Source organism: Tachyglossus aculeatus, chromosome 14 (assembly GCF_015852505.1).
Source record: "Tachyglossus aculeatus isolate mTacAcu1 chromosome 14, mTacAcu1.pri, whole genome shotgun sequence".
Taxonomy (NCBI): domain Eukaryota; kingdom Metazoa; phylum Chordata; class Mammalia; order Monotremata; family Tachyglossidae; genus Tachyglossus; species Tachyglossus aculeatus.
In genome coordinates, this window is record NC_052079.1 from 54,301,629 (window position 1) to 54,314,437 (window position 12,809).

At 50.0% G+C, this 12,809-nt stretch overlaps 1 protein-coding gene across 1 annotated transcript; it reads left to right on the forward strand.

The window, feature by feature from the left end:
- The first annotated feature begins 317 nt into the window (after positions 1-317).
- LOC119936631 (secreted frizzled-related protein 2-like) lies at positions 318-11,983 on the forward strand. Its single transcript, XM_038756088.1, has 4 exons — positions 318-997; positions 5,499-5,665; positions 9,279-9,371; positions 11,634-11,983. The coding sequence occupies exons 1-4, from the start codon at positions 687-689 to the stop codon at positions 11,981-11,983; spliced, it is 921 nt and encodes a 306-aa protein (XP_038612016.1). The 5' UTR covers positions 318-686.
- The last annotated feature ends 826 nt before the right edge of the window (positions 11,984-12,809 follow it).

Sequence of the window (12,809 nt, forward strand, 5' to 3'; positions counted from 1 at the left end):
CCTCTCCACAGCCTGGAGGTCACTTCCCGCATTTTGGAGCTCCTCCCGGCATTCCGGAGGACCCATCCCGCATCTAGGGACTCCCGTCCACAGCCTGGAGGTCACCTCCTGCACTTTGGAGCTCCTCCCGGCATTCCGGAGGACCCATCCCGCATCTAGGGACTCCCGTCCAGAGCCTGGAGGTCACCTCCCGCATTTTGGAGCTCCTCCCGGCATTCTGGAGGACCCATCCCACACCTAGGGACTCCTGTCCACAGCCTGGAGGTCACCTCCCGCATTTTGGAGCTCCTCCCGGCATTCTGGAGGAACCATCCCACACCTAGGGACTCCTGTCCACAGCCTGGAGGTCACCTCCCGCATTTTGGAGCTCCTCCCGGCATTCTGGAGGAACCATCCCACACCTAGGGACTCCTGTCCACAGCCTGGAGGTCACCTCCCGCATTTTGGAGCTCCTCCCGGCATTCCAGAGGGCCCATCCCGCATCTAGGGACTCCTGGCCACAGCCTGGAGGTCATCTCCCACACTTTGGAGCTCCTCCCGGCATTCCAGAGGTCGCATCCCACATCTAGGGACTCCCCTCCACAGCCTGGAGGTCACCTCCCACACTTTGGAGCTGCTTCCTTTAGCCCAGAGGTCCCATCCCGCATCTCGGAGTTCCCAGGCCCCGCGGATTCCGAGGCGGGAGGATGGGGCCCCCCTTGGCCCTGCCCCTCCGCGTGGCCCTGGCCTTGGCCCTGATCGCCCCGTCGGGGGTGGCCACCCCGCTGGACCTGGGCTCGCTGACCACCAAGTGCGTGGCGGTGCCCCCCGCGATGGGGCTGTGCCGGGAGCCCGGCTGGGGCCCCTCGGAGATGCGGCTGCCCAATCTACTGGGCCACCGGACCCTGGCCCAGGCCGTGCCCCTCTTGGCCAGCTGGCAACGCCTGGTGCGTGCCCAGTGCCACCCGCACGCCAGAACCTTCCTCTGTTCCCTGCTGGCCCCCGTCTGCCTGGACACGTGAGTAGTCCAGCGCCTAGAACAGTGCTTTGCACATAGTAAGCGCTTAATAAATACCATCATGAATTAGTCGGGGTTCCCCAGGACCCACCCGCTGCCAATGCCCAGGAGGGGCCAAAGAGGGACTGAGCCTCCGGCGATTCAAAATTGGTCAATCCATCAATCAGTCAATCGTTTTTACCGAACACTCACTGTGTGCAGACCACTTAATCAGAATCGTTCATAATTAGGACAGTTAAATGCTTATTATGTGCCGGACACTGTATATATTTGTACGTATTTATTACTCTTTTGTTAATGATGTGTATATATAATTCTATTGACTTGAGCCCGTTGTTGGGTAGGGACCGTCTCTATATGTTGCCAACTTGTACTTCCGAAGCGCTTAGTCCAGTGCTCTACACACAGTAAGCGCTCAATAAATACAATTGAATGAATGAATGAATGAATGATGGCATTGATCATCATCAATTGTATTTATTGAGCGCTTACTGTGTGCAGAGCACTGTACTAAGCGCTTGGGAAGTACAAGTTGGCAACATATAGAGACAGTCCCTACCCAACAGTGGGCTCACAGGGGCATTGATGCCTGTCTACTTGTTATGTTTTGTTGTGTGGCTCCCCCTTCTAGACTGCGGGCCCGTTGTTGGGCAGGGATCGTCTCTATATGTTGCCAACTTGTACTTCCCAAGCGCTTAGTCCAGTGCTCTGCACACAGTAAGCGCTCAATAAATACAGTTGAATGAATGAGTGAATGATGGCATTGATGCCTGTCTACTTGTTATGTTTTGTTGTGTGTCTCCCCCTTCTAGACTGCGAGCCCGATGTTGGGTAGGGATCGTCTGTCTGTTGCTGAATTGTACTTTCCAAGCGCTTAGAGCAGTGCTCTGCACACAGTAAGCGCTCAATAAATACAATCGAATGAATTAGAGAAGCAGCGTGACGTAGTGGAAAGACACAGAAGGCGTGGGTTCTAATCCCGGCTCCACCACTTGGCTGCCGTGTGACCTTGGGCAATCCGCTTAACGTCTCTGGGCCTCAGTTCCCTCATCTGTAAAATGGGGATGAAGACTGTAAACCCCACATGGGGCAACCTGATTACTTTGTATCTACCCCAGTGTTTAGAACAGTGCTTTGTACATAGTAAGCGCTTAACAAATACCATCATTGTTATTACTATTATTACTCAGGGGGTGGATACAAGCAAATCGAGTTGGACACAGTCCCTTATCCTGCATAGGGCTCGCAGTCTTAATCCCCATTTTACAGATGAGGTAACTAAGGCACAGAGAGGTGAAGTAACTTTCCCAAGGCCTCATAGCAGACAAGTGTTGGAGCAGGATTAGAACCCATGACCATAGCTTCCAAGATGGCTACCGTCGCCAAGGGCAGCGTAACTGCTTGTCATCTTATCCTGAGTAATAATAATAGTGTGATGATGAGCAGCGTGGCTCAGTGGAAAGAGCTCGGGCTTTGGAGTCAGAGGTCATGGGTTCAAATCCTGGCTCCGCCAATTGTCAGCTGGGTGACTTTGGGCAAGTCACGTCACTCCTCTGGGCCTCAGTTCCCTCATCTGTAAAATGGGGATTAAGACTGAGCCCCCGTGGGACAACCTGATCACTTTGTGACCTCCCCAGTGCTTAGAACAGTGCCTTGCACATAGTAAGCGCTTAATAAATGCCATCATTATTGTTATTATAATGATGATAATAACAATAGTATTTATTAAGCACTTACTATGTGCTAAGGGCTGTGGTTGATATGATCCGATAAGACATAATCCTTACCCTACCTGAGGCTCACAGTCTTAAGTAGGACGGAGAACAGGTGCTGGATCTCCGTTTTACAGATGAGGAAACTGAGACCCAGAGAATTGAAGCGACTTTCCCCAGGGGCACCCAGCAGGCAAGTGGCAGAGCTGAAATTAGAACCCAGGTCTTCTGATTTCCAATCCCGGCCTCAGTTTCCTCATCCATACAATGGGGCTAAAGTGCCTGTTCGTAGACTGCGAGCTACACGTGGGACTGGGACTGTGTCGGAAAATGATTGTGATACATTCATCCATTCATTAATTCAGTCGTATTTATTGAACACCTACTGTGTGCAGAGCACTGTACTAAGCGCTTGGAAGGTGTCGTTTGGCAACATATAGAGACAATCACCACCCAACAACGGGCTCACAGTCTAGAAGGGGGAGATGGACAACAAAAAGCAAGTAGATAGGCATCAATCTACCTCAGTATTTAATAATAATAATAATGTTTAGTGCTTATTATGTGCCAAGCACTGTTCTAAGCACTGGGGTAGATATAAGGTCATCAGGTTGTCCCACGTGGGCTCACAGTCTTCATCCCCATTTTACAGATGAGGGAACCGAGGCACAGAGAAGTGAAGCGACTTGCCTAAGGTCACACAACAGACAAGTGGCGGAGCCGGGATTAGAACCCACATCCTCTGAATCCCAAGCCCCTGATCCTGCCAGTAGGCCGTGACTCAATCAGTCAGTCAGTCAATCAGTCGTATTTACGGAGCTCTTACTGTGTGCCAAACACTGTACTGAGTGCTTCTACTAAGCGCAGTTCTTGGCACATGGTAAGTGCTTAACCGGCGTCATTAGTATTGGCTACCCACTGTCCCCTCGCTTGAGATAATAATAATAATAATGATGGCATTTATTAAGCGCTTACTATGTGCAAAGCACTGTTCTAAGCGCTGGGGAGGTTACAAGGTGATCAGGTTGTCCCACGGGGGGATCACAGTCTTCATCCCCATTTTCCAGATGAGGTAACTGAGGCGCAGAGCAGTTAAGTGACTTGCCCAAAGTCACACAGCTGACAATTGGCAGAGCCGGGATTCGAACCCATGACCTCTGACTCCAAAGCCCGGGCTCTTTCCACTGAGCCACGCTGCTTCTCGTATGAAATGTGATGGATGTAACGTGGTCTTGAGTCTGGCCACTCCTAGAGAAGCAGCCTGGCTCCATGGAAAGAGCCCGGGCTTTGGAGTCAGAGGCCGTGGGTTCAAATCCCGGCCCCGCCAATTGTCAGCTGGGTGACGTTGGGCAAGTCACGTCACTTCTCTGGGCCTCAGTTCCCTCATCTGGAAAATGGGGATGAAGACTCTGAGCCCCACGTGGGACCACCTGATCACCTTGTATCCCCCCAGCCCTTAGAACAGTGCTGGCACATAGTAAGTGCTTAACAAATGCCATCATTGTTATTATTATTATTATTATTTCTGACCGTTAGGCAGCCCAAGGCAGGGGAGGACGGTGTGGTGAATGAGAGTGGGGGTGGCCAGTGTTGGGAGGGTCACCCCCCCCAAGTTGGGGGCTGGACAGGCTGCCGCCGATCAGGACCCCTCCCCTTCCCTGAGCCCACCGCCCCCTCCCAGCCCGAGGACTGGGGGGTCAGTAATAATAATAATAATGATGGCATTTATTAAGCGCTTACCATATGCCGAGCACTCTCCCCCTTTTAGACTGTGAGCCCACTGTTGGGTAGGGACTGTCTCTATATGTTGCCAGTTTGTACTTCCCAAGCGCTTAGTACAGTGGTCTGCACACAGTAAGCGCTCAATAAAGCGAAGCAGCGTGGCTCAGTGGAAAGAGCCCGGGCTTTGGAGTCAGAGGTCATGGGTTCAGATCCCGGCTCCGCCACTTGTCAGCTGTGTGACTTCGGGCAAGTCACTTCACTTCTCTGGGCCTCAGTTCCCTCACCTGTAAAATGGGGATGAAGACTGGGAGCCCCCCGTGGGACAACCTGATCCCCTTGTAACCTCCCCAGCGCTTAGAACAGTGCTTTGCACATAGTAAGCGCTTAGTAAATGCCATCATTATTATTATAAATACGATTGATGATGATGATGTCCTAAGCGCTGGGGAGGTTACAAGGCGATCAGGTTGTCATCATCATCATCATCAATCGTATTTATTGAGCGCTTACTATGTGCAGAGCACCGTACTAAGCGCTTGGGAAGTACAAATTGGCAACATATAGAGACAGTCCCTACCCAACAGTGGGCTCACAGTCTAAAAGGGGGAGACAGAGAACAAAACCAAACATACTAACAAGATAAAATAGAATAGATATGTAGAAATAAATTAAATAAATAAATAAATAGAGTAAAAAATATGTACAAACATATATCCATATATACAGGTGCTGTGGGGAAGGGAGGGAGGTAAGATGGGGGGATGAAGAGGGGGACGAGGGGGAGAGGAAGGAAGGGGCTCAGTCTGGGAAGGCCTCCTGGAGGAGGTGAGCTCTCAGCAGGGCCTTGAAGGGAGGAAGAGAGCTAGCTTGGCGGATGGGCAGAGGGATTGGGGGCATTCCAGGCCCGGGGGAGGACGTGGGCTGGGGGTCGATGGCGGGACAGGCGTGTCCCACGTGGGGCTCAGAGTCTTCACCCCCATTGTACAGATGAGGAAACTGAGGCACAGAGAAGTGAACTGGCCGCCCGCTCTGATCTTATATTTCTTGCCCACCTCCCCTTCGCCCAGGTTCATCCAGCCCTGCCGGAGCCTCTGCGTGGCCGTGAGGGACAACTGTGCCCCCGTCCTGGCCTGCTGGGGCCAAACGTGGCCCGAGAGTCTGGACTGCCACCGGCTCCCCGATGAGGATGGGTGTCTGGCCCCCCTCGGCCCGGGCTCCAAACCCAGCCCCAAAGGTACGGAAGCGGGGAGACGGGCATTCGGGGGTCTGGGAATGGCTCGCCATGACGGGGTTTCCCCTGACTGAGCGTGCGGATGCGTATGACAGAACAGTGCTTTGCACATAGTAAGCGCTTAACAAATGCCATCATTATTATTATTATTATAAACACGATGGAATGAATGAATGTCCTTTTAGACTGTGAGCCCACTGTTGGGTAGGGACTGTCTCTATATGTTGCCGACTTGTACTTCCCAAGCGCTTAGTACAGTGCTCTGCACATAGTAAGCACTCAGTAAATACGATTGATGATGATGATGAATGAAGACGTTTTGTATCACTCTTGAGAATATATTAAACCTTGTATCCCCCCCAGCGCTTAGAACAGTGCTTTGCACATAGTAAGTGCTTAACAAATGCCATCATCATTATTATTATTATAAATACGATTGAATGAATGAATGAAGATGTTTTGTATCCTCTTGAGAATATATTAAACCTTGTATCCCCCCCAGCGCTTAGAACAGTGCTTTGCACATACTAAGCACTTAACAAATGCCATCATTATTATTATTATTATAAATACAATTGAAGGAATGAATGAAGATGTTTTGTATCACTCTTGAGAATATATTAAACCTTGTATCCCCCCCAGCGCTGCTTTGCACATAGTAAGCGCTTAACAAATGCCATCATTATTATTATTATAAATACGATTGAAGCAATGAATGAAGACGTTTTGTATCACTCTTGAGAATGTATTAAACCTTGTATCCCGCCCAGTGCTTAGAACAGTGCTTTGCACATAGTAAGCGCTTAACAAATGCCACCATTATTATTATTATAAATACGATGGAATGAATGAATGAAGACGTTTTGTATCACTCTTGAGAATATATTAAACCTTGTATCCCCCCCAGCGCTTAGAACAGTGCTTTGCACATAGTAAGCGATTAACAAATGCCATCATCATTATTATAAATACGACTGAATGAATGAATGAAGACGTTTTGTATCACTCTTGAGAATATATTAAACCTTGTATCCCCCCCAGCGCTTAGAACAGTGCTTTGCACATAGTAAGCGCTTAACAAATGCCATCATTATTATTATTATTATAAATACGATTGAATGAATGAATGAAGACGTTTTGTATCACTCTTGAGAATATGTTAAACCTTGTATCCCCCCCAGCGCTTAGAGTAGTGCTTTGCACATAGTAAGCGCTTAACAAATGCCATCATCATTATTATTATTATAAATACGATGGAATGAATGAATGAAGACGTTTTGTATCACTCTTGAGAATATATTAAACCTTGTATCCCCCCCAGCGCTTAGAACAGTGCTTTGCACATAGTAAGCGCTTAACAAATGCCATTATTATTATTATTATTATTATTATTATATGACACACACTGCGTGTACTTGTGCGGGTGGGTTGGTAGGTCTGGGGGGGGGGAATCCTAATCATCGTGGAGTTTGTTCATTCAATCATTCATTCAGTCGTATTTATTGAGCGCTTACTGTGTGCAGAGCACTGGACTAAGCGCTGGGGAAGCAGCGTGGCTCAGTGGAAGGAGCCCGGGCTTTGGAGTCAGAGGTCATGGGTTCAAATCCCGGCTCCGCCAACTGTCAGCTGTGTGACTTTGGGCAAGTCACTTCACTTCTCTGGGCCTCAGTTCCCTCATCTGTAAAATGAGGATGAAGACTGTGAGCCCCCTGTGGGACAACCTGATCACCTTGTAATCTCCCCAGCGCTTAGAACAGTGCTTTGCACATAGTAAGCGCTTAACAAATACCATCATTATTGTTATTATTACACGTTGGCAACATGTAGAGACGGTCCCTACCCAACAGTGGGCTCACAGTCTAGAAGCTCAGTCACAGCTTGCGCTTACTATGTGCGAAACACCGTTCTAAGTGCTGGGGAGGTTACAAGGTGATCGGGTTGTCCCACGGGGGGCTCACAGTCTTCATCCCGGCTTAGCACAGTCAGCGCTTAGAACAGTGCTTTGCATATAGTAAGCGCTTAATAAACGCCATCATTATAGAAGAGTGGGCTCACAGTCTAGAATCAATCAATCGTATTTATTGAGCGCTTACTGTGTGCAGAGCACTGTACTAAGCGCTTAACTAAGCGCTTTGTTAAGCGCTTACTATGCGCCGATCACTGTGTTAAGCGCCGGGGTAGGTATGGTACCATCAGATGCCTCCTTCCTCTCCCCACAGCACCTGTATGTATGTTTGTATGGATTTATTACTCTATTTTGCTTGTACATATTTACTATTCTATTTATTTTGTTAATGATGCGTATTCTATTTTGTTATTTTGTTAATGATGTGCATCTAGAGAAGCAGCGTGGCCCAGAGGAAAGAGCCTGGGCTTTGGAGTCAGAGGTCGTGGGTTCAAATCCCGGCTCCGCCACTTATCAGCTGTGCGACTCTGGGCAAGTCACTTCACTTCTCTGGGCCTCAGTGACCTCATCTGTAAAGTGGGGATGAAGACTGTGAGCCCCCCGTGGGGCAACCTGATCACCTTGTAACCTCCCCAGCGCTTAGAACAGTGCTTTGCACATAGTAAGCGCTTAATAAATGTCATTATTATTATTATTATTATTATTATTATTATTATTATTATTATTATTACCAGTGGCTAGATGGGAGAGACCCAGGCTGCCGCCGATCAGAACCCCTCCCCTTCCCCGAGCCCACCGCCCCCTCCCAGCCCGAGGACTGGGGGTCAGTAATAATAATAATAATAGTGATGGCATTTATTAAGCGCTTACCATATGCCGAGCACTGTTCTAAGCGCTGGGGAGGTTACAAGGTGATCAGGTGTTGCCAACTTGTACTTCCCAAGCGCTTAGTCCAGTGCTCTGCACACAGTAAGGGCTCAATAAATACGATTGATGATGATGACGATGACGATTTATTTATTTATTTATTTTATTTGTACATAGCTATTCTATTTATTTTGTTAGTATGTTTGGGTTTGTTCTCTGTCTCCCCCTTTTAGACTGTGAGCCCACTGTTGGGTAGGGACTGTCTCTAGATGTTGCCAATTTGTACTTCCCAAGCGCTTAGTACAGTGCCCTGCACACAGTAAGCGCTCAATAAATACGATTGACGATGATGATGACGATCAGGTTGTCCCACGTGGGGCTCACAGTCTTCACCCCCATTTTACAGATGAGGAAACTGAGGCCCAGAGAAGTGAAGTGACTTGGCCAAAGCTGGGATTCACAGGCTCTGCCACCCGTCTGCCGCGTGATCTTGGGCAAGTCACCTGGCTCTTCTGTGCCTCGGTTACCTCATCTTTTAGACTGTGAGCCCACCTTTTAGACTGTGAGCCCACTGTTGGGTAGGGACTGTCTCTATGTGTTGCCAATTTGTGCTCCCCAAGCGCTTAGTACAGTGCTCTGCACATAGTGAGCGCTCAATAAATGCGATTGATTGATTGATTGATTGATCTGCAGAATGGGGATTTAAGGTGGCGAGCCCCATGGGAGACAGGGGCTGCGTCCAACCCGATTTGCTTGGATCCGCCCCGGCGCTTAGAACAGTGCCTGGCACATAGTAAGCGCTTAATAAATACCCCGTACGGGCTGGTCGTCTACCCTCCCCAGTGCTGCTTGCTGCTGCTTGCCAGAGCTGCCCCCCGTTAGAAGAGCTCACCTCTCCCTGGACGGCCCTGGACCTGCCCTGCGACGGCAGCTTCGGTGAGTCCTTCCTTCCTTCGGTCGTATTTACTGAGCGCTCACTGCGTGCAGAGCACTGGACTGAGCGCTCGAGTTCACCAGCGCTTAACAGATGCCATCATTACGTCTCTCTGTTGGCCCCCAGGCTTGAACCTTCCCTAGGGCCTCCCTCCCCGGTGGGTGGGTGGGGAGAGATTCATTCAGTCGTATTTATTGAGCGCTTACCGTGTGCCGAGCACTGTACTAAGTGCAAAGCACTGGACTGAGCGCTCGCGTTCCGGCTCGAGCGGGTTGAGGGGCGGACACGGGGGCCCGGAGAGGCGTGGCTAGAGAAGCAGCGTGGCTAGTACAGTGCTCTGCACATAGTAAGCGCTCAATAAATACGATTGATGATGATGATGATGAAAGAGCCTGGCTTGGGCGTCCGAGGTCGTGGGTTCTAATCCCGGCTCCGCCACTTGTCGGCTGTGCGACTCTGGGCAAGTCACTTCACTTCCCTGCGCCTCAGTTACCTCATCTGTAAAATGGGGATTAAGACTGTGAGCCCCCCGTGGGACAACCTGATCACCTTGTAAGCTCCCCAGCGCTTAGAACAGTGCTTGGCACATAGTAAACGCTTAATAAATGCTATCTTTACTATTTTTCTCTGGGCCTCAGTTCCCTCATCTGTAAAATGGGGATGAAGACTGTGAGCCCCACGTGGGACAACCTGATCACCTTGTATCCCCCACAGCGCTTAGAACAGTGCTTTGCACATAGTAAGCGCTTAATAAATGCCATCATTATTCAGTGCTTAGAACAGTGGTTTGCACATAGTAAGCACTTAATAAATGCCATTATTATTATTATTATTAAGTGGCTTAGCCGGAATTCGAACCCATGACCTCTGACTCCAAAGCCCGGGCTCTTTCCACTGACCCATGCTGCTTCTCTTAACAAGCACTTAGTAAGCGCTTAACAAATAATAATAATAATGATGATGGCATTTGTTAAGTGCTTACTAAGTGCAGAGCACTGTTCTAAGCGCTGGGGGGGATTCAAGGTGATCAAGTTGTTCCATGTGGGGCTCACAGTCTTAATCCCCATTTTACAGATGAGGTAACCGAGGCTCAGAGAAGTGAAGTGACTTGCCCAAGGTCACACAGCAGACATGTGGCAGAGTTGGGATTCGAACGCATGACCTCTGACTCCAAAGCCCGGGCTCTTTCCACTGAGCCACGCTGCTTCTCTTAACAAGCGCTTAGTAAGCGCTTAACAAATAATAGTAATAATAATGATAATAATAATGATGGCACTTCATTCCTTCATTCATTCAAGCGCTGACGGTGTGCAGAGCACTGTACTAAGTGCTTGGGAAGGATTCAAGGTGATCAAGTTGTCCCACGTGGGGCTCACGGTCTTAATCCCCCTTTTACAGATGAGGGAACCGAGGCTCAGAGAAGTGAAGCGACTTGCCCAAGGTCACACAGCAGACATGTGGCGGAGTCGGGATTTGACCCCATGACCTCCGATTCCAAATCACTCAGCCGCATTTATTGAGCTCTGACTGTGTGCAGAGCACTGTACTAAGCGCTTGGGAAGTCCAAGTTGGACTGTGAGCCCACTATTGGGTAGGGACTGTCTCTATATGTTGGCAACTTCTACTTCCCAAGCGCTTAGTCCAGTGCTCTGCACACAGTCAGCGCTCCATAAATCCGATTGATTGATTGATTGATTGTACTTCCCAAGCGCTTAGTCCAGTGCTCTGCACACAGTCAGTGCTCCATAAATCCGATTGATTGGTTGATTGATTGTGCTTCCCAAGTGCTTAGTCCAGTGCTCTGCACACAGCGCTCCATAAATATGATTGACTGATTAATTGTACTTCCCAAGTGCTTGGTCCAGTGCTCTGCACACAGTAAGCGCTCCGTAAATATGATTGATTGATTGATTGTACTTCCCAAGCGCTTAGTCCAGTGCTCTGCACAAGTCAGCGCTCCATAAATACGATTGATTGATTGATTGTACTTCCCAAGCGCTTAGTCCAGTGCTCTGCACACAGTCAGCGCTCCATAAATACGATTGATTGATATAGAGACGGTCCCTCCCCAATAGCGGGCTGACAGTCTAGAGTCCGAAGCAATCAGCGCTCCATAAATGATCGATTGATTGATCGATTGATTGATATAGAGACGGTCCCTCCCCAATAGCGGGCTGACCGTCTAGACTCCGAAGCCCGGGCTCTTTCCACTGAGCCACGCTGCCTCTCGCGCTCCGGTCGTTGTTTCTGAATTTCCCACCCAGGGGTGAAAGCCAAGCTGTGGCGGCGGCCGGAGGGTCCGGGCCCCCCCGAGTTGGTGGAGGTGGAGGGGCCCGTGGAGCTGAGCGGCGGCGTTGGGCTGTCCGCGGCCCAGGCGCGGGACCTGCTGCGGCGCTGGCTGCTGCTCAACGAGGACTGCGCGCGGGGCCTGACGACGCGGGGCCCGACGACGACGCGGGGCCCCCGGGGCCCGGCCGGCTACCTGCTGGTCGGACACCTGCGCCACGGGACCTTCCACGTCAGCCGGGCGCACCCCTGGCCGAGCCCCGACCTCCCGCTGCCCCGGCCTCCCCCGGCCACGCACAAGCGGAGGAGGCCGCGGAAGTGTTTCTAGCCGGGGCCGACTTTGCACACAGTAAGCGCTCAATAAATACGATTGAGTGAATGAAGGAATGTACAGTGCTGTGCACACAGTAAGCGCTCAATAATACCCCATCCCGTCTGATACTGACTTTATAAATACCCCATCCCGTCTCATATAACCCCATAGAGTGAACGCGCCTTCCTACGCCCCCACGAGCCCCTTCTCGCGGACGAAATTTTGTTAATAGAAATGCGGATTAAAAGACGACTTGGAAAGCTCGGGCCTGGCCTCGGGCTGTGGTTCTTGGGGCCTTCTGTTTGTACTTCCAAAGCGCTCTGCACACAGTAAGCGCTCAATAAATACGATTGTGTGAATGAAGGAATGTACTTTCCAAGCGCTTAGTACAGTGCTCTGCACACAGTAAGCGCTCAATAATACCCCATCCTGTCTGATACTGACTTTATAAATACCCCATCCCGTCTCATATAATGCCATAGAGCGAACACACCTTCCTCCGCCCCCACGAGCCCCTTTTCGCGGATGTAATTTTGTAAGTAGAGATGCGGATTAAAAGACAACTTGGGAAGCTCGGGCCTGGCCTCGGGCTGTGGTTCTTGGGGCCTTCTGTTTGTACTTCCCAAGCGCTTAGTACAGTGCTCTGCACATAGTAAGCGCTCAATAAATATGATTGAATGAATGAATGTACTTCCCAAGCGCTTAGTACAGTGCTCTGCACACCGTAAGCGCTCAATAAATACGATTGATGATGACGATGATGCTCTGCACACATTAAGCGCTCAATAAATACGATTGATTGATTGATCGATTGGGCCGGCCGGCCGACTTTGCACGCAGT